We start from the raw sequence: 27,273 nt of genomic DNA, 5'->3' as shown, positions 1-27,273 counted from the left end.
CCGTATACAATTCTAAGTGATCACCTGGCCTGGTCTATACCGCAGCCTCTTCCTCTTGGTCAGGAAAATCTGCTCTGTACAACTGCCTTGTGTTGCTGCTTTAGGGAAACAGAGAGGGTGGGTGGCGCTTTGGGGCTGAGGAAACCAGCAGGGAAGCCCAGTGGGCACTGGCAGCAGGGATGGCCACAATCTGGCCACACTGTGGATGAAACCAGAGGACTTCTGGCTGTCCGGAACAGGGGAGCTTCTCAGCACCCTATACAGAGTGGCCCTCGTGTTGTTTTAGTCTCACTATACAGCGAAGGACCACTCCCTAAGGCAGCAGGTCCTGGGGCTACCCAGTGTCTGGGCTCTAGGACTAAAAGAAGGGGAAGAGCCCTGAGATGTATTTTAGAGGGAGTGTTGGGCTTGTTGCATCAGGAAGCTTCTACCATAAGAGCCCCAGATGCGGACACGCTACCTGGATTCTGGCAGTAGTACCAGAAACACGTTAGAGAGGGAGGGGAGGCGGGCCACTCGGCCTCCGTGCTGTGCTCGCAACATGTTTCAGCCCTGTAAACTCACCTGGAGGGAGAAGGCTCGCAGGGCGGGAATGGGGATCAGTGCGGCCATAAAGAAGGCGGTGACGTTGCTGATGGAGGTGAGGGCCACGCTGGCTCCCGTGCGCTTGAGGCACTCTCCAGTCCTGTCCTGAGGACGAGAAACCACAGTGCTGAGAGCTGCACAACGTGGGGTCCCCTCATGCCACAGGTCAGGCCAATAGTTCAAATTCACGACACATGGAGACAACACGTAGTTTATCATGCTGACGTCAGAGTGGAAGAAAGGGTTATCTCTGCCTACCCCTGATACTGGCATCGAAAATGCTTTCAGGACTACCTATACAGTCCTGTGCGTTCCCGACTACCGCATCCAAAGCACAGAGCTGTGAGACAATCACTGAAGTCAATTTTTAGGATTTAAAAGGGGTGTGTTGGGAGAGGAGGGAGGGTGGGGACAAAGTAACCCCAAAACCCCACAAAAATCCAGAAAAGCAAATACGGGCTTTGAAATAGGTGTTCTGCAATTCTTCTCATCTCTTTCACTCATTTAGAGGCAGTAACATGTCATTGACTTGGTCTACTAGGCCAGATTCAAGAAAATTAAAGGACAAATACTCAAGAACAGAGGTGATTTTGGCTGGCTCCAAAGCTTTCTGCTTTTGTTTTTCTATTACCTCAAAAGGGATTCTTTTATTCTGTCCTGTTTCACTAAATGCATGTGCCAGAAGGAAAACATCATCCACGCCAACGCCAAGAGCAAGAAATGGCAAAACCTGCAGTGAACACAAAGGGTGGTGCGTTAGACACATGAAGTCCAATTCAGTTCCTTCTAGAGCCATGGGGAACATTGCCCCCAGCAACTACCCTCAGGGCAGCTTACAGCAGCTCATGGTGAAGAACCTAGTTCCCAGGTTAAAATCCCCTGGATCTAGCCCTCTGGCTCACAGGAGGTCTTATCTATCCATTTCTATTTTTAAGCCCTACTATTTTTTTACTTAAGCTAATAAATGATAAGGAAGCTAACCCATCAGAAGCAGTGGTTCTCAGAACACGATGCCTGGATGCGCATCATGGAGAACAGGATTAGAAACTCCAGGAGTGGAGCCCAGCAATTGGAGATGTCACCAGCCCTTCGCATGACTCTACCGCACACTCAAGTCTGAGAACCATGGCTCTAATGAATGACCTTCACTGCGTTGATAAGTGAAGCTTCTCTACCACCACCAAGTCCCCACAGAACTTCCACCCAGTGTCAAGGGCTCCACTTAGGAGATAGCAACCCCCCCGCCTCCCAGGAAGTGTGGCATCTTGGTAGTAAAGGTCGGAGGACCTGTGGGTGACATGGACACAGAGGAGGCCACTGGGCCAAGCCTGGGGAGGTGGTATTTGTCGACAAACAGTGGACGGATGGCTCCTTTAGTACCTGAGTTGTTGCAGCGTTAAAGGAAATCCCGATCAATGAGCACAGGCCCAATCCTGCAGCCACTGACAGTGCAACCAACAGGACGCCAGCCAGCCCCACGGCACCCTGGGACTTGGAGCAGTCCCAGCGCAGCATGGTTAAACAGGCATAGGCAAGCTGCGAGCAGAACAACGGGGTGGGGGGCAGGTGAAGGAATGAGGAGGGGGAGACAGGGAAGGGGGAGACACAAAACAAAAGCCAAACATTAGAATGTGTAAGGATTCTAATGTTTTCCCCCACCCATCACCCCAAATCAACAGGTAGAACTTATGAAATCCAACAACAATTTACACTACAGACATCACATGAAATAATATGAGTCAAAGATGGGCAAACCGCAAATGGGAGAAAACGCTTTACACGACCACTTTTGAAATCAAAGCCGAGCTCTCTCTGTCTTGGATGCATGTGTGTGTTAAGAGCAGTTAAAAAGCAGGGGCAGTCATGGAAGAGATCAAACCCAAAAACTAAACCAGCTCTCCCCCCGTGCTCCCCCTGGAGAACCGAGCTGACTGTTACCATCAGTAGGTAGCCACTGGCCACTCGGATGACACTGACATCAGAGAAGGACTTCAGGATGTCGTCCAGGGTCGTCGTGGTAAAGGAAAGCACCTTCTGAGTGGAGTTGGGAGCAACACTTTGATGAACCACCTGTGGTCACGACATAAAGTCCCAAACAGAATGGAAGTGTCAGTGAGCTTCAAGATCACAGACCTTGGGGGACGTGTCCCCTCCACTAAAGCCTCACTTTTTTCTGATGCATTAAAAAGAGTTCTACATGATTCAGGTTTGAACTTCGGACTGACATGAAATGACCGTGGTCCCGGAACAATGAAGGCCACTGCCGGTCAGCTGGGAATGTGGTGCCATGGTGAGCCGGTGCCCGATGTCTACAGTATCTCTAGGTCCTGTGCACCTGAGGCCGACCTTCTTCTCTCCGCGGCTCTACAACAGACCTGTGGTCCCATCGGCTCCCCCCAATCCAAAACAACTCATTCTTGTGGCCACTGCTCCCCCCTTCATTCGCTGGCCACTTTTAAAAGGTCACATGCAGCTCAGCAGAGGTCACTGCTTGGGAAACAAAGGCCAGCTCCTGTCACATGACCTAACCAAGGGGGACTGCTGCTGTGAACAGATTCTATGCTTTGCTAATGTTTTCCAGACACTTTTTCTTGCTAACCCAGTGTTTTTTTAAAAACTGTTACGCCTTCGCTCTGGAGTTCACAATTGGTCACTCAAAACGTCTTACGCGTCCCAATTAAAATTAGCCATCACCCACACAGGAAGGTTTCCATATCTAGGAAAGGAAAAAAAGTTTTCACTCTACCAGGTCCCCAAAATGACGATGTGTTTTGAAAACAGGTTCCAGTGAAAAAACCAAACCAAACCAAACCAAGCAAAACCCGTTTTAAAACATGGCAACAATGAAGCACGGAGTAACTGAGGGGTTTGTACCCAGATTCAAAGGTGGGCGTTGGAATGCGCCCACTTACCTCCACGTAGGTCCTCTGCCAAGCCTCCAGGATGGCCGCTGCCTTGTCCTCGTTCCAGTTGATGTGCGAGACATACTCGTACCCCTTGAAGTGCTCATACATTTGCTTGGGAGTCATTAACTGAAACATGGTCTGCAAGGCGTGGGCACTGTGACAAGGAGGCAAAGACACGACATCAGCATTCCCAGGAAGCTGTCCTTCCTGCTTAAACTCCTGAACGCACGCCCTGCCTCACTCACAGCCCTTCTCTCCTACAAGAGCACATGTTTCCATTAAATGGGACCTGGATGGTGATTTTACTTAATAGATGGATGTACCATATTAAAGGTGTAACCTTACAAACCTTTTACAGATATACCCCAAAATTCAATTAATAAGCAATTCCCTTTCTCAGTTTCTAGTCAGTGAGACAGGAAGGGTGGGGGAGCAGATAGCTTGACCAGATACGCTGGGCTCGGGAGTGTGCGCTCGGGTGTGCAGAAATCCCAGCCGACAGCCCTCCTCAGGGAGAGATCTCAGATGGAGAGCCTGACGCTTGACCGAGGGGAGTCTGCGAGTGCCCAGAGGAGGGTTCTTGTTCAGCCGTCGGCTGTCGGCCAGTCTGTGACAGAACTGAGCTCCTACCGCTCCTCCCTACTCGCTGTGACCACTGCCACCCGCCTGCCTTACACTTGCCCCCATTTTCTACGTAATAGGTCTTCTACAAACCTACAGTCACTAACTTATGGTCCCGATGAAAACAACAAATCGCTTGAAAAATTCCCCACAGGGTGGTTTTTCAAGCTGGTCTGGTCCACTAGTATTTCCTAATATTCTATTACACCAGACGGCTAGCTAGGATAACAGTTAGGTATTAGTACAAATACACTTGCAGATGTCAGGAGGAAAGTGGTTTCTGAGGAAAGGACAAAAAAAATAGATGGCTTGGATTTTTCCTCCATGTGCTGGATTACCTGACAAGCTTCCCAGTGCTATTCTTGACTGTGCCACCCACAATCAGTTCCTCCTGCCAGTGCATATACTTTCGGGATAATCCATGACATCCACCGTTCAAAACAAGGGCCACATCAAGAGGCTAAAATAAAAAGACAGCCACATAATTATGGGAATTAGCAGGCAGGTCACATGTCTTGTTAAAATCCAGTGCATTAAGGGCTTGTTTGTTTCAGAGAGAACATTAATAACAAGGCTAATGAGAGGCATACGGCAAATCTTGCAGCAAAATTTAGCTCTATAAACAAACTTAGCTCCATAGACAAAAAAAGATCGTTGAAAATCAAATCTTAAAAATGAAAATAATAGGACTAGGCATGGGGGGAAGACAGCAAGCTTTGCTCTCGGTCCCTGGGAGCAGAATCAATGACTGTACTCACTTTGGTTGCATTCTTGTTGGGGGCTGTGGCCGGGCAGTCTGGATCAGCCGGGTTGAGGCAGGGCCGGTCCATATAACCATGACCAACTTCAGCCTTATTCAGCATTTCCTCCCAGCTGTCCACTTGATAGTTTATTTTCTTTAACTCTTCCAGGAATTCCAAAGGGTCAAAGTTTGTCCACTGCAAAGGAGGCTTACCTCTGTGAAAGAAATTAGAAGGCGAAACCATGAAAAGAGGCTTTTCCAAGCCTCTGAGCCTGTGCAGATCGTGTATACTGCGTCCGGGCTGCACGAGGCTTTCTGGGAGTGCTGCAGCGCGGGGACCCTGGCATGGAAAATGAGTGCTCCTTTCCCGGGGATCTGTATGCAAACCCGGTCAGGAAAATAACTCATGAATGGAAATGGCAAGCAGAGAGCTTGTAAGTTAACGAAGAGATCAAAGACTCGTTACTGGCTACTATGTCCTCTTTAACACCTGAAATTAAAATTTGCCAAAGACTGAAATCCAAAAATAAGGGTTGGGGGAGGTGGGGCAGTGGCAGGGGGCAGGGGGGAGAAGAGGGAATCATGATGTCAAATTAGCACTTCCCAGCCTTATAAATGCTTTGTAAATGTCGTCAATCAAAATATTTGATCTCCATTACCTTCAATAATCCCATACTTATGAGTTCTCTCTGACAGCCTGGCAGTGGACCTCGAAAGCCCCCTGCTGCCTCTGCCATCACCACCATCAAGGCCACTTCCCCCCACACTCACTTTTGAATCTGTGCTGTTGACAGACCAGAAAGGCTTTTGGCTGCCTGTTATGTGGTTCAAACCACACTGTAGCTGCTTAACCAGGCTGAAGTCATTATTCAGAATCTCCCAACCAGAAAACACAAAACCCCTTATTTCCCATCTAAAACTGTACACTGAAGGTCAGGGTATGGCCACTGCAAATTGCTTTTGCAGATATGCGTAAGCTAGGACAGAAACAATAACCCAAGCACGAACTCTTGCATAATTAACTGAAAATGTCTACACTGATTAACAATTATTTCTTAAAAGATGCAGAGTATATAATATCCAACTGGTAACCTGTGAGGCATCCCCTACCATGGCCTTCAAAGATAGCGGATTTCCCCCTTCAATGTCATTAATGTGATCCAAAGAAAGGTTAGTGTTTTACTCTGCAGGAATCTTGAACTTTAACTCAATATATTAAATTCTGACATGTATGCACTAATACATTAATACACTAATACACTAATACATTCTCTTTCCTTACAAAATAACTTAAACCTATGGCAGTGCCTGGTTAGCAAAACTGCGAACACTTTATTAAAGAGTTAAAAATCATACATACTGAAAGAATTTGCATTTTATTTGCATATAAATAGGTTGGTAAAAGTGAATGAAATTTAATGGTGCCTTCAGAACTTTTTTTTGAAAAGAGGAAAAACATTCTGCTGACGTCCCCTCTCCCCCCACTATTCACTCAAAAAATGCCCCTGGAATTTCAATGTTTTTATTTCTTGTTCAAAACTGAAATAGAATAAATAATGATCCAGTAACATCCGATACATTCTAAAGTTTAGAAATCACAGACATCAGAAAATAAGATCACATACTTACAGTAGGTATGCTGTCCCAGATTGTAACTTTGCCCCTTCCCAGAAGCAGTCCAAAGGTGTAATAATTAAACAAGGGTAAAGATATTCTATTATCTGTCAAAGTTAAAAAGAACAGGCCACATGTTAGGATAACCACTGAGGAATTTTTGAGAATTTCTTGGAAAAAAAAAGGAAACTATACCTGATCCATGTAACCTGTTTCTGTGATAAGTTCTCCGGATTTGTAACACAAGTGTTCCAATTTCCACTGTCTAGTGAAATAGAAAGCAGAGACAAACATTCTTACTGTAATAACCTAAGGAAATCAGTGCAAAGTTGGAACTATAGAACATTTAAAAAGAACTGCAATTTCGATCACTTTTTAGTATCTGTCAAAAGGAGCACAACTTTTGCCAAGTAAAGACTCAACAGGCTTGCTTTAATGAATAGATAATACTCAACTGTATATAACATGTGGGTGTTTATGTAAATGAATGCTACCAAAGTACTTGAAAAGTCTTGTTTTCTTAAGTATCCTCCCAATAATCTTGTTTACACCATTAATCTGCTTTTTCCTACATACATTACAATTTCAGGGAAGATAATTCAGAGTTGAATTATCACAAATTCAAAATAAATGGAGACTAATTAGTAAGGTTTCTAACATATTAACATATATTCAGGTGGGAAAATATTACTGACTTTTTTTTTTTACTGGAGTTAATGTCCTTATTAACAGTGTTCAAAATGAATTCTCCTGCTCTTCACCATGAATGCTGTTAACAACACTGCCAGGTGGCCAGATTTCCTACTTTCCAGCTTTTTATTCTTGTTCTATAGGCAGGACATTAAATATACTGTTCCACAATTACCTTACTATCTATCACCTATCTCTTATTCTGTCATCTCTATAAAAATGCTCTGTAAGCCCATGTCTTTCCAAGTGTCTCAGGAAGATAAACTTACCTTGAAAAAAGAGTAAAATTTAAAAGGGTAGGGATGGCAAAACCAGAAGAAAAATACGTTTTTAAGTCTCTCTAAACTGCTCTATTTTGTTGGTCTCCTCTTTTTTTTTGTATTTGTCACCCAAAGGAACGTTCTGGACTTAGCCCACTTCCCTATGGAACCTTCACATCTATCCTGCAAGGTCCCCAACGAAATGCCACCCCTTCCCACTAGGCTGTTACTGCCCAGTGCTACTGAAAATCACCCCTTCTCTTGAACTCCAGAGCACTGCTGGTCTGATCTCCTTCATACCTGGAGTACCTGGGCTGGGGAGCGCCTGTGCTTGGCTTTGGATGTACCCATCTACACTGATGTCTTCCCTCTTTCTAACCAGACCATCAGCTCCTGAGTGAAGGGCTCAAGTTATTCATCCATCCTTCCATCCACCCACCCACCACGGATGCATCTTTGTATATATTCATTCTGAATTCCACACAGCAACAACATAGACTATCTAGCCTGAGGAGGTCCTCAATATCACTTGGTCAGTGAACTCACTTCCTTGAGAAGGGCATGACTGTGCATTAGAGAAACCTCTAGGGGGTCTTGGAGCCAGAAGAAAGCATTTGAAACCTAGCTCTACTGTTTAATAATTATAAGACCTTGGACAAATGCTCTAATTGATCTACTTCCTGGTTTTCTAGCTTAAAAAATGAGAAGGGTTGAACTAGGTGTTCTTTAAAGCTCATTGCAATGCATACAAGTTCTCTGGTTCCATCACACATAAAAAGAGTGTAATTTTATTGTACAGACACCCACATCTTCTCCTTAAGTGTGTAAGTGACAAGTCCCTTCAAGATAGGGTTCCCCCTATGTTAAAAATGGGTCAGCATGCTTGCAGTGGCCCTAGAATGCCCATTTCCACGTTCTTTACCGGGCCTCTCCCTACAAACTTTGCAAAACTGCGTTGGGTAGTTGCTTCCTCTACAGAATGGGAGGGATGTGCTGATAGAGCAGGGTGTGCTCACTAGTCAAGTCTGCCTGACCAAAGTGTCAGAATCTCTCTTTACGTTTTCCCTTTCATCCATTACATGTACCTCATTTTGTTCTCAGAGCCCCCTAAGGAGAGTAGACCACATGTGATCAGTAATTTTCAGATGAGGCAACAAGAACATGTGATTCATGCTGGATGCTAGGGTTTGGTCTCCAGCAACATGGGTCTTAGCCAGTCCAGTTGAGCCCACGGAGAGTGGAGGTTACCACAGCAGGGACAAGTCCAGATTTTCCTTTTATGCCTTCTCTTCATTCTCCCTGGCCACTGAGTATGCCTACAAAGCCACTTACTCACCTCTCCTGTGAAAAACTGTACTATCAACCACTCAGTTAAAAGGTGCTTCAAAGCAGTGCCTGGGTGGCTCAGTTGGTTAGGCATCTGACTCCTGGTTTCGGCTCAAGTCACGATCTCATGTGCCGTGAGATCGAGCCCTGTATCAGGCTCCATGCTCAGTGTGGAGTCTGCTTGGGATTCTGCTTCTCCCTCTCCCTCTGCCTCTACCCCCACTAGTTCTCTCTCTCTAAAATAAATTTAAAAAAATAAAATCTTAAAACAAAAAAAGTGCTTAAAAGCCTTGGTGAGGGACAGGATAAGGTTAGGTAAATTCCAACTCAGTGGTCCCCTGAAAAGAAGGTTTAGTGACAGTCTTCTCAATAGCTCAGGGAGAAGACCCAGTTCAAATTCATAATCTAGGCAGTTAGTCAATCAATAAAATCCAAGTGCCCACCCTGATCTAAACGCTGGGGTGCAAGGATGGACAAGAGATTTGATCCCTGCCCTGAATAACTCACTGTTTCAATAGAGAAGAAAAAGGACTGTCAGTTTTGATCCAGAAGTCTTTGTATGTTTTTACTATACCCACAGCATTGTTAAATTAGCTATGAAGCTAAAGGATAATATTTTGTGAAGCAGTACATGACTCCTTTCAGTAAGAATTCACCAGAGTGGCTCAACCTGTTGGGCACTGTGTAATACATACCAATTGCCAATAACTGTGGGGAGTACAAAGTAACCAGAAGTAAGCTCTTACTTTTTTCCCCCCATTCTTTTAAAGTAGACGAAAGGCAATTCCAACGGTAACTTCTCCGAAAACATCTTAAGCAATGACATGTCTTCAGAATGGGTATATAGCCCCACAAACAACTGCTTGAAGGATCAGATTCATTTTGGGTATATAGGGCCTAGATACTTACTGAAAATACATGAACATGTATTTGATTTATCACTAATCTCTAGAAACAAAAATCAAGATTTTTTTTTAAAGAATCACTTCATTAGAAAACTATCTGAACTAACACTCTAAGCATATTTCCAGGGCAAGGTAACTTACTAAAACCAGCAGCTTCTTTCCACCAGCTTACCTGTTATACATATATACATGGACTCGGCTGGCCTGGAGGGCTGAGTCCAGGTGTTGTCGGAGGGCTTCTGGGGTCAGGACATTAGCACCGTCTTCTTTCGGGGTCTGAATCATGAGTTGAGGATTAAACATAGCCTCTTCTCCAATCTTCTGGCGAGTATAATTTAATTCACGACTTACTCGTCCACCAACTGACAAACATGTACAGGCTTCAATTAGAACAGCAACATCCCCACAAATTCATGTTCTGTTATCTCACTAGAGGTGCAGAATACGTGATAAATGATCTCTGGTTATGAACATGTATGGGAGATGTTTGGGGGTGGGGGTGGGCAACATTCACCATTATTATTATTGGCGACGTTCATTTCACCAATGAAAAACATTAAAAATATTCACTAAACCCGTGAACAACTGTCCTGCCCATTGCATATGCAAACTTAATGCATACGTGTTTGTGCACCTCCTAACTAATACACCATATGTGTGGAGGGGGAGGGGGAAGGAAAACTTGAGACACCTTTTCCCTGCAGTCCAGACCAAACACCCCTGTTACAATTTCTTTCACTTGTGTAAACAATGTGCCCCTGCAGCCCAGTTCAAGATAAATGGCTTCAATTTACACTCTTCTTCTAAATAATCTAGCAAAAGAAACAAGGAAAGGTGGCAAATGTGTGTTCAGGACAAAACGTGCCAGGAGAAGATAAATAATGTGATTCACATCAGCTGGACTTGAGAGGAACCAAATGTTTCCGCCATGGCCCGGACGGCCAGTCTCTGGGTCCTGGCTCCACCAGACTCACCTGGCAGCATCCTGGAACAGAGGTGCCAGGTTCTGAGTGGCCCGGAAGCAGGCAGCCTGTGTTCCAGAAGCTCCCCTTGTGATTCTGAACCTGCTGCAGAGGCCAGAGCCCCAGCCCCAGGACCAACCGGCTCTCCAGCAGGCCAGCCACAGTGGGACAAGCCACAGGCCAGGGCGACAAGGTATGCGGCACATTGTTACTGCAAACTGCTTTTTTGCCTACTTCCTTAGGCCCTGCGTTATATTTTAATTATGGTTTTCGAACAGGCCAAGTTCAGAATGCTGCCACCTGGCTGGGAGGTATGGGGGGGAAGGGAGTTTCACTTCCTAACAGGATAGGTGTGCGGGGATACCGAAGGAGAGTGCTCTTGGAGAGGAGGGTGCTTTGACCCAATAGAGCCACAGGGAAGGGGTTGTTCAGGAAGGGGGCAGGAGGGCAGCAGAGAGAGAATTCTAGAATAGCACCCCCCCTTCTCCCCCTCCCTACACACATACTCCAAGGCCAGCTGCTGAATCTGAACAGTGAGTCTGAATAGTTCCTGAAGTCACTGGTAAGTTGCATGTTTACTCAATAACAGGCCTTCAGCAGCAGTGTAGAAAGACCCTTCAACAATCATCCTAAGCTTTCCCACGAGGAGGATTCCTTTTTCTTCAAATTTAGTATTCAAGGACATAAACATTTGGTTTGGGCAAGTAAGTAAGTACTGGGAACAACGGTTTGTTTAGCTCTCTTGGCATATTTTATAAACAAGGGGGCAGGCTAAAAAAGCAAATAATGCCCTCATTAGGAAAGCTAGTCCAGATTCACAGACTGGCAGGATCATCTGTGCAGGTCCACGCAGATGGTCAAGGCCACTAAGGACTACTGTGAGGTGAGGCGGAACATACTGTGGGGTGTGTCAAAGAGGAGGAGAACAGGCGGGGAGCTGGCATGGGGGAGGGGGGGCAGAGAGGGGGAAATTACCAATCGGTTACAGAACCTATTAACCCTCCCGGGGCAGAAAACGTTGACAGATGCCCTGGGGAATTGCGAGGACCCTGCCACCATTCTGAAGTTAAAGAAAGACCACATAGGAAAACATAGGAAACTTGCAACAAAGGATAAATTTACAAGAAGTCCCAGGCCTTTTCAGGATGCTCTTCTAAAGCTGCCTGCAGGCAGGGTCTGTCTCCTTCTGGCAGGAATCACAATGCATTATTTCAACCAATTAACTAGTGAACTGAATTAGACTCAATCCACATTCTCTGGAGATAAAAAGACTGTTTGAGGCTAAAAAGCCAATTATTAGTCCAGAGGTCACTTCTGAAAAGCTACAGAGCTCCAAGCCAAGGAGCTCCAAATAGCCTTTTGGGGGGGAAAAAGGCTGAACTTCTTCCCCTTTTTTGGGGCATGACATCAATGCCCCACACCTATAAATCATAAATATTTCCACCAGCTCCTCAAGCATTGGCATAGCATATGATCCCTTGTTCTGCTTGCAAAGTTCTGCTTCCTTTTATCTTTCCTGAACCTTAAGACTTCAGGTAAATTAAAACCATGAGGTACAAACAAAAGAGTAACAGCAAAGTGGGACCACAGACACCCCCCCCCACCCTCCTCTTCCCTGCCTAAGAGCAGCAGCCTGACACTATAATGGAAAAAGGTGAAGACCCAAGAGAAGAGCACGGGTGGCTCAGTGGGTTAAGCTGCTGCCTTGGGCTCAGGTCATGATCTTAGGGTCCTGGGATCGAGTCCTCAGCAGGGAGCCTGTTTCCCTCTCTCTCTCTGCCTGCCTCTCTATCTACTTGTGATCTCTCTCTGTCGAATAAATAAATAAAATCTTAAATAAATAAATAAAGATCACATCAAGGCTCATGCTCCTGGAAAGAACTTTCTACGTGCTTTCAGACCGACCTTACAATAGGTCAATTATTTTATTACAGGGGGTGTCAGAAAGGATGCTATTTGCTGTAAGATATAAAATGTACTTCATAGGCTTTATAGGGTCACTTTTTAGATGGTTTAAGACATACATTTTAAATAAATGCAAATATTTTAATAAAGGTGTGTGTCATATTTCTGGAATTGAAAATCTTTTTGTTCGTTCATCTCTGTGTTCTAGGGATAAATTTAGTATTTTGCTAACATGACAACTGGTTTCAACCAAGACCGGACTATCACTGTGGGTAGACAGAGCAGCTAGAGATGAAAGACCCTGAATCTGAAGTGTCTTCAACCACCTAAGCTGTATCCCACTTTTGAGTACTGTTAAATTCAACTTCTTTTGAACTGAATACTACACAGCCATATTTTATTTAATATTTCTTCTTATATTTAACCAAATATGAATGTCTTTGCAAAATTATTCAGTCACTTTAAGAAAGTCTCACTGACATCCACTTTCCTTGACAGAAAGCCATACCACAGTTCATTCACCTGACGAGCAGATGAGGACACCTACTGTGCGCTCAACGGTGGGGTGCTGCGGTGGGTGAGGACAGCGTGTTCAGCTCCAAACAGCTCGCTGGCCAGTGAAGCACAGCGCTGACAGACAGACACATGGATAAGCTAACCTCATGGCAGGATAAGTGCCATGGCAGCAATCAAGGTGGTGATTCCACGTGAGTCACTGGGTGGCAGGAAAGGGGAAAGACCACTTCAAATGGAGTGGCCCGGGGAAGATCTAAATATAAGGAATATTCAGCCTGACTTTGAAGGGCTGGGGGAACAGTGCCTGGGCAGAGGAACCAGACCCCCTTTTGGCTTGCAACAGGAAGAAAAAGGAGGCCGGTGTGGCTGGAACGCGGTGAGACTATAATTATGTCATTCACTTGGTTGCGCTGGTAGACTTAGCTCCTTCTCGGGTGTACCTGTGTCATAAACTACGCAGCATTCATATGCTCTTACATCAGTATTCACCCAAGGGGCTCTGGAACGAGCTACCAGAAACAGAAACCTCTCTGGAAGGAGTGATTTTACGGACTCACCTGACTTCTGCTACCCTAGCAAAAGCCTAACCTAAATCACAGCTGAGTGACAGCCCAGAGCTGTTCCTAATCTAGCCCATCTTCCCCATCAGGCAGTGGTGTGAAGCTCCACCGCCAGGAAGCCCTACAGAACCCCCTTCAAATGGCTAAAATCCCAGGTGCAGTCTGGGAAATGGTTTCTGACTACTGAGCAGAATGAGCCATAATTCTCAGTATTGATGATGTAGCTATGGGTACATACTGAGAGCTAGGAGGTTTATGGAGAATATTTACCCATTTCCCTTTGGGAAAGTTTATTGCTATTTCTTAATTTTTCTGCACGGAGCTAGTACAATTAAAGACTTCCGCATGACAAAGGGGGAAAAATACGAAGGCTACTTGGTAGGGATCTCAATGAAAAACAAGCCCAATGCAAAAATAACATGCCTATTCCTCATATTCTAAAGTCCTCTTATACTCTTTTCCTCCTTCCAAACGCAACAACTTTTAACAATAAAATAACAACCAAACTCTTTGAATGAGATGCGTAAAAAATGTTATCTCAGGATCCCGGGACACAAAATAACCTTTCAAATTTATGTACGTTTTCCATTTGCAAAGCCATTTCACATTTCTTTACCTATTTATAAATATTTTGCATGGTGCTGCTTCCGCACTGAGCTGGGGCAAGCTGGACTGGACAGTCACATGATGAGAACCTGGATCAGAAGGGCTGGGTTCTGAGTCGAAGCTTTGCAACAAATCCTCGACACAGCAGGGCCTCAGTAACCTTCTCTGTGAAATGGGATGAAAATGCTACTACTAACCTCGTATTGTGGTGTGGTATTACCAATGTGTGAGAAATGTCCCAAACCCTTAACCAGGAGCTGAGCAGGCATCTATTCATCTGGTCACTTATTCATTTATCACAGGCCACGGAGCATCGCCCTTATTTTACAGAAGAGGAAAAGTCGCTGCAGTGTGGGGGACTTGCCCAAGCTCACCACCACCCCTCCAACAGGAGGTGGAACCAACCCTCAACCCAGCATTCAACTTCCCTGAGAGAACCTTGTGGCTCCTGAGCACTTGTTGAGGACACAACTCTAAGAGAGCCAAATTCCACACACCAGACCATTCCAAGCTCACAGCTAGAGGTTTTGGAATGCTCCAAAGTATTACAAGGGACAAACAACTGGTATTTTTTAATTTGAAGGACAACAACATTGTCTCCCAGAGTGTTTCCTGACACCGAGAAGATAGCTTTTCCAGTAGAGCCCCATGGGTGGCTGCCAACAGGCCCCCATTTTCCTTCTGGTCCCCAAGGGGGGCCTGTCTTAGAGGGGGCAGAGAGGTGAGAGCATACAGAAAGCAAGCCATCTTATGCCTCTTTACCTGGAAATTCTCTAGAAATCTAAGGTTCAAACCAATTCTTTGAAAGAGGTGGGGTAAAAAAGCATCACTTGTGCAAAGAAGTTCTCATTCAAACTCTGCTGATCCTTTCCTCCTGAAATCAAACCATTATGGCTTTCCAAGGTGAAGAAAGGTCAGCTCAGGTGGGAAGCCATTCCACCCAGGGGTCCATACCTCAGGGCCAATGCTATTTCAATCCATGGTCGAAGAAAGATGCTGCCCTCATGATGCTCTCCCGCCTGGTACCATTCCTCAGCAAAGCCTCTGTGTGGAGCTTAATAAACGCCTGTGGCACTCATGCAAAAAGCTTTTAGCAAAAGCTTATTGTGATCCACAGAAAGGTGATCTGAGGGACCATACGAAGTGCTGTTTCCAGTAAATTCCAAGTCCTTTCAGGGAGGCACTGCCCGCCGCCCATTTACCTCGGCACACCAGGCACATGCGCACACCCGGCGTGTCAGAGGAATGAATGAATGAACAGCCTCAATACAGAGCCTTGGGAACAGGCAGTCATCTGTGTAAGATATTAATTCTTCCCAAAGCCTCAAAAAGTCAATCAGTCAAAACAAATGACCCTTTCAGCCTGAAAAGTACCCACTCAGAGTCCAATTAGGAAAATGGGGTCTGTGTATATGCAAGCTGAGCATTTGCATTTGATTAATCCCATGAATTCTCTAACAGCCTCTAGAGAGATTTTTTTTCTTCCCCTTTAGTTACTTCAGGTCCTTCTTTCAATGTTGCGATTAGTTATTGTGAGGGTGAAAAACTACAAATCTCCAAAAGGGTGTAACTGCAAAATTATTAGCACCAGCTCATTTTCTAAATTGAAAAAAATGAAGATTCAGTAATTTGGGCAATTGACTGAAAACTCCTGAGCTGTGAGTTTTAGTCACTCTTCCAGCCATCTCTTTTATTCATGACTAGCCAACTGCTGCTTAAGCTTCTGGGCTGTTTTTCTCCTCGTGGGATTGTGCCCTTGGGTGTTGCCATGGGAAAATGCTAGAATCAGATAGCCCAAAGAGAATTTGCCTTCATGAAGTGAGCCCAGTGAGTGAAAACCACGAAAACAAGACAAGAGCAGGACACATCCCCACACCTCCCCAGGGGCAGCCTAGGGCAGGAGGGGAGGAGGGGAGGGCCGAGGGGGGTGGTAAGGAGGGCGGAACTCAGTAGAAGAGGTAGCAGGCCTGAGCATGCCCCCCCACCACAAGCCCCCATACCAGCTGTTTGTGGTGCCATCTGTTACCGCCCAGGCTGCTTCTCTGAATGGCTTTCCCTGAAGCTGCCCGCTCACCCTGTCGGACACGATCAGGTCAGCCCAGCACTGTACCCACCCCAGACCTGCCGCCTGCCACAGCTCCCCCCACCTGGTATTCTCGCTCTCCAAGGCCACCGGCTCCCAAGATGACACTGAGTCTATCGGGAGACCCATTCTTCCCCAGTCACTTACTGCTGTGGCAAATGAGGGCTGCGGACAACCCCACCAAAGCCAGGCCACGTGAAGTCGCAGCTGCAGACTCAAGGCTGTTCCTGGCGTCCAGCAGGACATAACAGAATGGAGCTCTGCTCTGTCCCTAGCTGTGCGCTTGCCCACTGTGAACTGCCCCAGGCCCTACGGTGATGTCACCTGAATGCTCAAGCCCACAAGCAAGTAGATGCAAACCTAAGTCCTTTCTTTCTGCAGGAGCCGCAAGCCTGGAAGAGGCAGAAGGAGAGCAGCTCAGTCAGAGGCAGTGCCGGCCCAAGAAGCCACGACATTAGTGCTGTGATCAAGTCCTAAATTCTTAGTTAAGGCCTCCTAAAGTCTTCATTAAAAAAAACAAACAACAAAAACCACACAACCCAACCACTACAACAAAAATCAAGTGCTTGCATGGTGGCGGGGCTCTCTACCCCAGCATTCAGGCCGCTGAGTAACATTAACCCCAGCTCCCTTCTCCTAGCTGCTGCGGGGCTGACATCACCTTTCTGCTCTGGACAGTCTTTTTGCCATTATCCAGCCTGGGCCTCCTCCTGGAGCTCCACAGGGGCGGAAAACAATGAGAATCCCCACCTCCACAGGCAGGCCAGGGCCAAGGAACATCACGCTGGCCGCTTTATCTCCCACACCCTCACCGGGAGCTACCCTCGGGGATTCTGTTGCCATCAGGATTAGCTGGATTAGGGGTTTATGCATAAGGACCCCCTGGGGCTGGGAGGAAGTTTCATCACCAGGTCAGCATGGTGTGAACTCTGTTCTGTCACCACCACCACTCCTTATAGCCACCAACTGAAAAAGGGGAGGAGACAGCAGGAGAAGCGCTTGGAGTGCAAAATGCATGACCTCGGAACAGCCATAAATTCCCCCATCATGCATTTCCAAGGGCGTGGGCCATTCAAGACGGTTCTCCTGTCAAGCAAGAGCCCTACCAAAATGGGTCTGACAGTGGCGGTGAGCGTAGTAGTAGCGGAGCTGCCCCAGAAACACAACACAAAGAAACTTGTAGTCCTTTGCTAAAACCAGTCAAGCAATTTGGGAAAAGAGCTGCGCTGTTGGAACCTTATATCATAGTCCTATCCCATGTTGGGGGGCGGAGGGTCCCATTTATTTGAAGGAAAACAATGGGGGATGGGAGTGGAGGGTGAGTAGTAAGAGATGGGCCTAAGCCAGAGGACCTACTCTTAACTCCTTTTCAAAACTCAGTGACGGAAACTTTGCCTCCCAAGAAATCACTTGGCCCTTTTACCTACCCAAACCCACATCCTGGCTGTCGCTCATGGGCTCCCTGCACGAAGCAAACACAATTTATAGAGAAAGCAGTGGGATTTCTGCAAGGGTGTGCGAGGGTGTGTGTGTGTGTTTTATAGAACAGTCCCTCTTGCACAGAACTGGGCTGTCCCGTCAAAGCCGTGTCTGTTATATTTCTGTCTTTCCCTTCTGTTTGGCGCATTCACCAACAAGAGAAAAGGAGGTAAGCTTTGGCGGCCCTGACCTGCAGCTGGAACACAATACTTTCGCACAGCCCTGCCGACCCCTGACATAAATTTTACACCGCAGCTGGCATTTACACACTCAGCATTACCATATGTATGGCTGCTCGGTGCTAATTATGCTAATCACCTGTCTAACTCGATGCTGCGAAAAATGGTTGTATTTAGCACTCCAGTGCCTACCAATGCAGCTTACTGTGTGGCTGAAATGTACATTCAGACGGCCCTGAATGGCAAGATTTTTCCACGTTGCTGGCTACATTCAGGCCTCAGAAAAATTTATTCAAGTCAACTGGTTTCGGTCCGCAACAAAAAAGTTACGAGAAAAAAGTGAGTGTGTTCTTGCCCTAACATTCTGGATCTGCTTGCAAGCAAAATGATAAATCAATTGGTGTGGGAAACAAAAAGGGAGAGAGATTTCTTTTGGGAGCCATGTGAAACTGTAGCCTATTTAAAAAAAAAAAAAAGAAAGAAAAAAGAAAAAAAAGAAAAAGAAAAAAAGGGTCATCCTATTCCCCAAATCTCTAGAAAGAGCAGTTAATAGATATTTAGCCCTAATCCCAATTCTCTCAAATTGCAGGCTTTGTTTGCAATTAAGCAAGGTATTAAACATGTGCAATTTTTTTTCTGGATCATGTGTGGACTAAAATGATGGCATCATATTTATTGTTTTTAAAGTTACTACAACAATGCAAAAAAAGCATGGGGGAAAATCAGGTAAGAGGAAAGAAATAATTTCTTAGGCAGCAAGCGAAAATTCTTTTGTTATACTTAGAAAACTTCTATTTAAAAAGACACTGTGTCTATTTTGTGAAGTTTTCTAGTTTCTCCCCTAAAGGAGCTAAGGAAATCAGGGAATGGGGGTGGGGAAATGGGAGAATTCAAAACAGAAAAACAAAAGTGCTGGGAGAGAGTCAAGAAGCCTACATTCTCCTTAATCTCAAAAATTCCCATTTTTACCATCACTGTTTCTAAAAGCAATGTTCTCAGAGCCCTCTGAAGTATGGATCTCTAAAATCGGGATAATATTATTGCAGGTTGTTTAAACAATTTCCCAAGTTCAAATTGAAACCCCATTTCCTCCTAACTCACAAAATACCTTCATATTAATGTTCAAAAACCCTCAATTTAGTCAGTTTAAGGACTGCTTAGTACTAGATTATTTGGACATACAGATAATGTGTAGGCAGTCCAATTTCCTCAAATTGACGGCAGCACTATAGAAACATGTCTGACTGGAGGGGCGGCCCAACGCTCTTACCTTCCAAGGATCATCATTAGTAGATGTTTTACTGAAATCTAGACACTGGGAGCCAACTGGAAGGCCATTTCTTTATAACATATCTTATGATACATCTATATAATATATCTATATAGATATAACATATCTATATAATATATCTGTAATATATCTTGGGCTGGCCCCCCAGCGCTACCACAGGTCTGGACAGCTCTGTGCCCTAGCTTAGGTGTACACACAGAAGGGACACCGACCCAGGAGGTTTTCTCAGATCCAGGAGAGCGTGGTGGGAGAAGCTGCTCCTCCTCTTGCTTCACCCCCTTGCCCTTTAACTCACAGCAGATGAAAAGGGTGACGCTTTTTCCCAGATGCTACTGGGAAAACAACAGCTCAGTTCCTATCAGCCCCTCCCCATCCTGTTCAACATTTTATCAATTTATCTGACCCAGTGAGGCAACATGATCCAAGCCACATCTTGCTCTCTTTGGCATCCCAATTCAAGTGGCTTTTGTTTGCCAGTAAAAAGTATTAATTCCTCTAGGTTTTTGTAGTTCCAAATCTTGACTGTGCCGACAAAAGCCCAAACACCATGACCACTGCCGGCCGCTGTAGAGCCCAGGGCATACCTCTCGGCCCCTCCCGGTCTCTGGCTCTTCTTTAATAGAAGCGGACCACCCTGCCTCATGGCACAGAGCAGTGTTTACATTGCAGTACTTGACTGTGTAATACATCTGGCATTTTTGGGCAGGATTCCTGAGCTAGGGGCCAGAAGCCCTTAAGCAATGATTTAAGGGGAAAAAAATCGTGCACATTGACTTCACAAAGCCCACTTCTAGTTCCTTTTGCTTACTTTTATACACATTTCATCAGTAACTGAAAACTATTCTGGTTGATAAACTGGGGAAACTGATTCTTTTCATTTATCTTAACGACAAGACATCAAGCTTGTGTGGTGGTACTTGCTTCTCACTAGCCTCACCTCACCACACCTCACCAGTGGTACTGTGGGACCCACAAGCTGTGTGGACGATTTGGGCCAACTTACACCTGGGTTTCTAGAAATAAGGTCCTACCTCCACATGATACATCTCTCCAACAACAAAGTTGTCATTCATTTGCAGATACCTGACTGCCCGCCAACAACAGTTTCCCTAACACATAGTTTTTCCAACTATGCTATAAACCCAAATACAACAAAATAGTCATAGTCTTGAAGGGACTGGGGACAGAATGCATCTTTCCCATATCTTTCTCTACAACAGTCAAGGTTTCTCAGTGGCAGCATTCTACTGTTTTGGAAGATGGAATTATTCATGTCAAACCTAGAGATACACACAAGTAGAAAAATAGGTATTACCATATAAAGGAAAAAACAACAACAACCCTAAATCCAGTTTAAGGGAAACAAATCCAATAGGTTTTATCACGAAGGACCCAAATTCAGAGTTTGGGAGTGGAGAACAAGTAAAAAAAGTGCTTATATCTTGATGACCCTGATGATAGCTGTGTGGTCAAGGAGGGTTCCCACTAAGAAAATCCCAAGGAGTTTCCTCCTTATGTACTGCTGGAAGCGTCTTCATGAGCAAAACCATCTGCTCTCGGACCTCTCATGTGGATGGTCCATCTAATGTGGCAAAGTCAGCCACAATCTGAATAAGGAACTCTGTCCTCTTCGGTGTTCCTTTTGCCTTTGGAGGGAGTTCCATGCAGGGAGAACCTGAAGTATGGTGCCTGGGTTAGAATGTCTCGGTTTACATTTTACTTAGCATCTCAAGGAATGCTAAAGGGCATTTAGCCCTTTATACAGTTCTTCTGTATTTCACACAACACGTTAAACACAGGGGACCAAGACGAATTTCACACTCCATCTGTCGGTGAATTCTAAGGCACCTCAAAAGTCCAAAAAAATGCCATGGCTCTTCAATAGGGGAAGTGCATCTTCTGCTGACAAGACCCCATCAAAGAGTAAGGTCGGGGAACCAACCCGTACTAAGATAAGAACGCCAAGGATGCAAACGGCAGCTTTGCATGTGGTATCTCCCACAGCTGGTTTGAAAGAATACATTTTCTAATTCCCTCCTGTCAGTTTGTGATTAACCAGATTTACTACCATTTCAGATTTCACACTAGTAACTCCAGAGATCCACTGGGAGGAAATGATTAGGGCAGTTTAGGAGTAGGTGAGGGGAAAGAAGGATGGGAGAGGGGAAGGGGAGGGAGGTAGAAGAGCTTCTGGGAGCCAGTGAGGGCAAAGGAAATAGGATTAGGATCACACGGGTCTGGTGATTATTTAGGGGTGTCTTTTTTCAAAATAGTATCAAACTAGCGCTGAGCTAAAATACTATACTTCTGCAAAACAGCCTCTGGTCTCCTGTATAATGCTTTTCAAATATTTCCGTATTTGTTTTCAAAGCTAAAAAGACTTTCAAAATCAAGCCCCCTCCATCTTCCCTACCGCCCACCCCCACAAAATAGACCACTCTTCTGGGTCTAAAACTGGGCAGACAGCTGGCATGAAGCTGGGGTGGGGGGAAGGGCGAATGGTAAACCATGAAAGCAGCCCCTTCCGCTGCACAATTGTGACCACCACCACCCCTCCACCCCCATACACACACACACATACACATCAGGAGAAGAGGGGCAGACAAGTTACAGCTTGGCCTGAGTGGACAGAGCTCTGGGGGTCACGGGGAGGTCAGCTTTGAAGGAGAAATCCCAATGAAATATAAACACAGCATTGTGGAAACCAGACAAATCTCCCATAGCTTGTCCAGCCAGCGTTAATCTCGCCATCAGCTGTGGTGCATAATCCAAACAAATGGATCCGGCGGCTCGTACATCTGGAAGCTGTCATCTTCTGGAGCCTCCAAGCAGCAGTCCATGTATCTGATACAGCCCGTCGCCCAACCTCGCTTCGACACTCCTTCGGCGGGTCAAGAATGGTGGGCAGTAAAGAGACACGGGAGATCCGGAGGGTCAGGTGGCCTGGGAAGAAGGCACCTGAGGCTATTTGGTATTTTCAAGCAATTATTGTTGGGTGTTGATTTTTCAGTCATTTTTCTCCAAAACCACAACTCCTTGCACCTGCACGTGGGCACCCACTATTGCAATCTGACCCGATAAACATCTTAATTTTTCAAAGTGCATAGGGGACCAAGGAGAAGAAAGGAGCTGCATTTCAGCAGGTCTTTCTATCCCTTGTGAAATGCCCCCAAACGGACAGCCCCAGAGAGCAGAAACTGGGGGATAATTTTGAAAAGGGGAGGTAAAATTAGAACCCACTGGGCCCATACAAGCTCAAGACCTCAGCCTCTTACCATGTGCCTTTGGCTCTGCTGCCGAAGGGCATGGGGTGGGGGTGGGGGGGAGGTTTGTGACGGGAGCATCTGGAGGAGACCTAGACCACGGAAGAGCTAATGCACTGCACAGGCTTCCAAACGGAGCTCTTGTTTCAATGTGAACTAAGTCCAGTGGTGTCTTTTCCTGTTTTTTATAAAGTCACGTTCATACTAAACCTTCACCTTACTGTTCTTGAAATACAACAAGGTCTGCCTTCAAAATTAAATTACCCAAAGGAAGAAAATATTAGAATATACAGCTTTTTCTTTCTTCCATGGCTTGCCCTTCTCTCTGTCAACTTGTCATGCTGGATTTTGTTTTTTGTCTTTTTTTAAAATTGGACACTTAATGTAATTCTAAGAAAACAAACTTAAATTATTAGAATAGAAAAAATTAGTTACCATTAGTTACCTAGGCCAGTAAATATAGAGGTGGGGAGGGGGCATTACCTTAAAGAAAATTCTTTTGCACTTATGGCAGTGCCTTTGCTGTCACAAGTCCATCATAATAAAAGCCTTCCCTCTGCACAGCATGAGTCTTCCAATTGGAATCTATTATCGAAACCCGGGCTTCTCAATTGGAGTGATTTTGTACATTCTCTCCCCCCTCAATTTGGCAATGACTAGAAAAATCTTTGGTTGTCACAACTGGGAAGTTGCTACTAGCATCTAGTAGGTAGAGTTCAAGGTTGCTGCTAAACATCCTAAGAGGCATAGGGCAACCCCCATAACAGAATTATCCAGCAAAATGTCCATAGTTAGAAAACTTGCTCTAAACGGAAAGAAAGGATAGTGAAGTTCATGTATTCCTACAACTGCCTGAGTTCAAGAACGCTGAAGGCATCATACTAGCAAGGAACAAACTTGAGAACACTTATAAACATCAAACAGGCATTAAAAACATTTTAAAATTTTTTCTTACAAAAAAAAAAAAAAAAAAACAAAGTCAAGGGGCGCCTGGGTGACTCAGTGGGTTAAAGCCTCTGCCTTCAGCTCAGGTCATGATTCCAGGGTCCTGGGATCCAATCGGGCATAGGGCTCTCTGCTCAGCAGGAAACCTGCTTCTTCCCTTCTCTCTCTGCCAGCCTTTCTGCCTACTTGTGATCTCTGTCTGTCAAATAAATAAATAAAATCTTATAAAAAAAAAAAAAAAGAAAGTCAAAACTTGTGTCCTCTTCTCTTGCTTGCCCTCCAGAGATGTTAATAACCAAACATAAGGCAATATAGATTCATTTCAAGGCTATTACCACCCTTTGCAGTAAAAGAAGCCAGGGGCTGGGCAAAGCTTGAGGGGGAAAAAATGCTCAAAGAGATAAATGAACATTCTGTCACTGGAGAGCTGTCACAATGAACTTGTGTCTGAGACAGGGCTGGAGGGTGGGGGTAGATATTAAACGGGACAGGAGGATAAATGTGTTAAGCAAAAAGAAAAAGCCAACCAAGAAAGGGCAAGATTACCAAGTTATTTCCATTCTGTGCCCAGAAGGGTGAAATCCAGGTGAAGCATGCCAGTAGCAGGGAGGGCCCTAGAGGCCAGATACGCCAGTACAGAGAATGAAACAGGCAAAGAAGGGCTAAGAGGGAGAGCTAGCAGCCACTCACCCAAATAGCCTGCACACACCAGTGACCTTCCTGCCACGAGGCTTGGCCTTCCAGGCCTCTGGGGTCCCCACCCGTGACCTGAAGTTCCAACCAGAGGCAAGTACTTGGGAGTTCTCCTGGAGGCCACAGCCCAGTCCACTGAGCCTTGCTCCTGGAATGCCCCAGCACCCTCAACTCTCCAACCCCTGGTGCCTGGCTCAGTCCCTCCCTGTCTAGGCTGTCCTAGAAGGTGTTCCTGCCATCCTGAATCCGGTCTGTGTGCCCCCTGCTGGGTGGAAGTCTGAGAGCACAGACTGTGGCCTTTTACCAACACCTCTCTGGAACTGTGTGCAGTGCCTGGCACAGAGCAGACAGAGAGCGTGAGCTGACGGGGTATTTTTGTATTTAAGGAACAATTAGTCTCTCCCTGACCTTGCTGCCACTGGCATGTGTTTCAGTAACTGCAGATGTCCTGTACATCATTCCACAAACTCTTTTCCTGAACCTCATGACTCCAGTCACAAGTGAGCTACATTTGATATTTTTTACTTGCAAATACTATAACCCTCAGACCTGAGCTAGTACCCAATGTATATTTAGTTTCTTAAAAGAAACTGGTTGCTGTTGCAGTGAACGCAGCCATCATTGTATGAACGTTTTGACGACAGAGTCAAAGAATTCTTATCACCAATGTGATAAAAAAATATAAGAGAATCTTCCTTCCTCTAGCTTATATTGGTCTGCACAATGTGCCCAATGTATTCAAACTGCCTTTATAAAGCCCCATTTCTCCAGCATGTCGAAGCTGAAAGTCAAATCAATGATACAGCCTATCAAGTGGACCCCCTTAATTTGCTGGGTATACTAAAAAGACATTTATTTTGGCAAATACAAGGACATATGTAGTAAGTCTACATGGATACACAAATAAACACGGTTGAACAACACAGGTTGGAAATGTGCAGGTCCACTTATATGCAGATTTTCTTCAATAAATACAGTATAGTACTGTAAATATATTTTTTCTTCCTCCTGATTTTTGCAATAATGTTTTCTTTTCTTCAACTAACTCTATTCTAAGAATACAGCATTTGATACATGTAACATACAAAATATGTGTTAACTGACTAGTTATGTTATCAGTGAGGCTTCCAGTCAACATAGACTATTAGTATTTAGGGTTTTGAAGAGTCAAAAGATACACATGGATTTTCAACTGTGCACAGGTCGGCACCCCAAACGCCCCACACCGTTCAAGATACATGTATTTGTGTAGAGATACATAGATACACACATTTCCAGTTGCCTTTATCTATTTATCTATGTAGTGTGTGTGGCATGTCTTTAAAAGGAAAAAAAAAAAAAAAACAAACCACAGGGTAAATAAACATTTTCCCAAACTGTCCCTCAGCATTCCTCTCTCCTTAAAATTTCCTATGGTTTCTCAGTCTGTTCCTTTTTACCTAGAGAAATAGGCAACCTCTATACATTTGGTTTCTTTAGTGTAGCAAGCACCCTTGTTTATGCTCAGAACATTTATAGTCTCCCTTAAGAAAAAAACATCTAACAAGCTTCTTTGCTGATAGTGATGAAGAATTTATCAGAGATTAAAGCACAATTAACCTGCATTCCAAGTTGCTACTCAGAGAAGGAAATTCCAACTCCTGAAAAAAATGCTTACACTACCTACTGTTGATATGAACACTAACCTCACTCACTACACATCATAAACAAGAACTCTTCACTTGTTACCTCTTCTTTGAATTCAAGTTAAAATTTTAAAATTGGGGGGGGGGGCGCCTTGGTGGCTCAGTGGGTTAAAGCCTCTGCCTTCGGCTCCGGTCATGATCCCAGAGTCCTGGGATCAATACAGGGCTCGATCCTGTACCGGGCTCTCTGCTTGGGGGTGGGGGGGGGGCTACTTCCTCCTCTCTCTCTGCCTGCCTCTCTGCCTCCTTGTGATTTCTTTCTCTCTGTCAAATAAATAAATAAAATCGTTTAAAAAAATTATAAAATGGTATGATGGCCTCATGTGAAACCCTGGTTGAGTTTACTTGTATTTATGAAACTATTGCTTCTTCTACATGGGAAGAGTCCAGCACCCAGTGAATGAATATGAATAAATGAATGACAAAAGACCAAGTAGACGTCAGTCATTAGAAGGCAAAGTGGACATTTTTGTAAAGTTGAATAATGAATCAGTTATTACAGGTAAACACATCACATATACTATTATGTCATAAAAATAAGGAAAGGAAAAGTGAGTTGGGGGAAATCGGAGGAGGAGATGAACCATGAGAGACTGTGGACTCTGAGAAACAAACGGAGGGTTTTGGGATGGGTGAGCCTGGTGGTGGGTATTAAGGAGGGCCTGGATTGCATGAAGCCCTGGGTGTGGTACATAAACAATGAATCTTGGAACACTGAAAATAAAATAAAATTAAAAATAGAAAATAAAAAAGTAAGTGTAATAATAGATAACTACTTTACTGAGTTGTAAGGCATGTGCAAATCGGTAATAAACAGTAATGATAGTTGAGCAGCAAGTAATAGTATTAAGTAAATAACATTTAGTTAAATAACATTTGGTTAAAGAATCCATGAGCCACGCTGAAATTACCAAAACAGAAATGGGAAGAAAAATAACTGAGGCCCAAAGTTGGCAAAATGACACCTGTCTGAGGTGTCACTCCTTCACACTCTCTCACTAAACTAGAGCCCAGGTGAGACTGCCACGTCCTTCCAGGACTTGAAACGAATTATCTCATGCAGAAACACAGTTGCTTCAAGAAATATACAATGCTAAGAAAATAAATCACATTATTTCTCTTTACACTTGGGTCTACTGAAAAAATCTTGCTCAAAACAGCAAAAAATTATCTTCTGTCATCACCACTGATACTAACAAATGTGCTGGTCTGAGTAGTTAGTGTAAAGTGAACAGACAGAGCTGGGAAGCCCCTCAGCTCATCCCTTGCTCTCCCCTAGAATCTACAGTGGCTCCCCGCAGTCTAGCCAATCACATCATTTCCCAACTACAGCGCTATTGTCCTGGGCACACCTGCATCATAGCATCCTATTCCCACCACAGCAGGAGCCTCCACTCAGCTGGGGCCTGTTGGACTCCCTATCCCAACATCCCTCCCTCCTTCTCTCTCTCCACGTC

The 27,273-nt window shown here is 44.9% G+C and overlaps 1 protein-coding gene across 5 annotated transcripts in view; it reads right to left on the bottom strand.

Annotated features, from left to right (window-relative positions):
- PTCH1 (patched 1) overlaps positions 1 to 27,273 on the bottom strand; it is a 69,585-nt gene that overhangs the window by 29,938 nt on the left and 12,374 nt on the right. For 4 of the 5 annotated variants that reach the window (XM_059141055.1, XM_059141053.1, XM_059141057.1 and 1 more), the window contains 10 exons: positions 9,822 to 10,011; positions 6,664 to 6,733; positions 6,484 to 6,575; positions 4,871 to 5,069; positions 4,451 to 4,572; positions 3,498 to 3,645; positions 2,524 to 2,655; positions 1,966 to 2,121; positions 1,217 to 1,315; positions 565 to 690 (listed from right to left, as the gene is read on the bottom strand). In XM_059141055.1, the coding sequence (XP_058997038.1) occupies positions 565 to 690; positions 1,217 to 1,315; positions 1,966 to 2,121; positions 2,524 to 2,655; positions 3,498 to 3,645; positions 4,451 to 4,572; positions 4,871 to 5,069; positions 6,484 to 6,575; positions 6,664 to 6,733; positions 9,822 to 10,011 (1,334 nt within the window). The remainder of the gene's footprint in view (positions 1 to 564; positions 691 to 1,216; positions 1,316 to 1,965; positions 2,122 to 2,523; positions 2,656 to 3,497; positions 3,646 to 4,450; positions 4,573 to 4,870; positions 5,070 to 6,483; positions 6,576 to 6,663; positions 6,734 to 9,821; positions 10,012 to 27,273) is intronic. The other variant, XM_059141054.1, reaches the window with a different exon arrangement.

Source organism: Mustela lutreola, chromosome 12 (genome assembly GCF_030435805.1).
Source record: "Mustela lutreola isolate mMusLut2 chromosome 12, mMusLut2.pri, whole genome shotgun sequence".
Classification (NCBI taxonomy): Eukaryota; Metazoa; Chordata; class Mammalia; order Carnivora; family Mustelidae; genus Mustela; species Mustela lutreola.
This window is presented reverse-complemented; position numbering and strand designations above follow the sequence as displayed.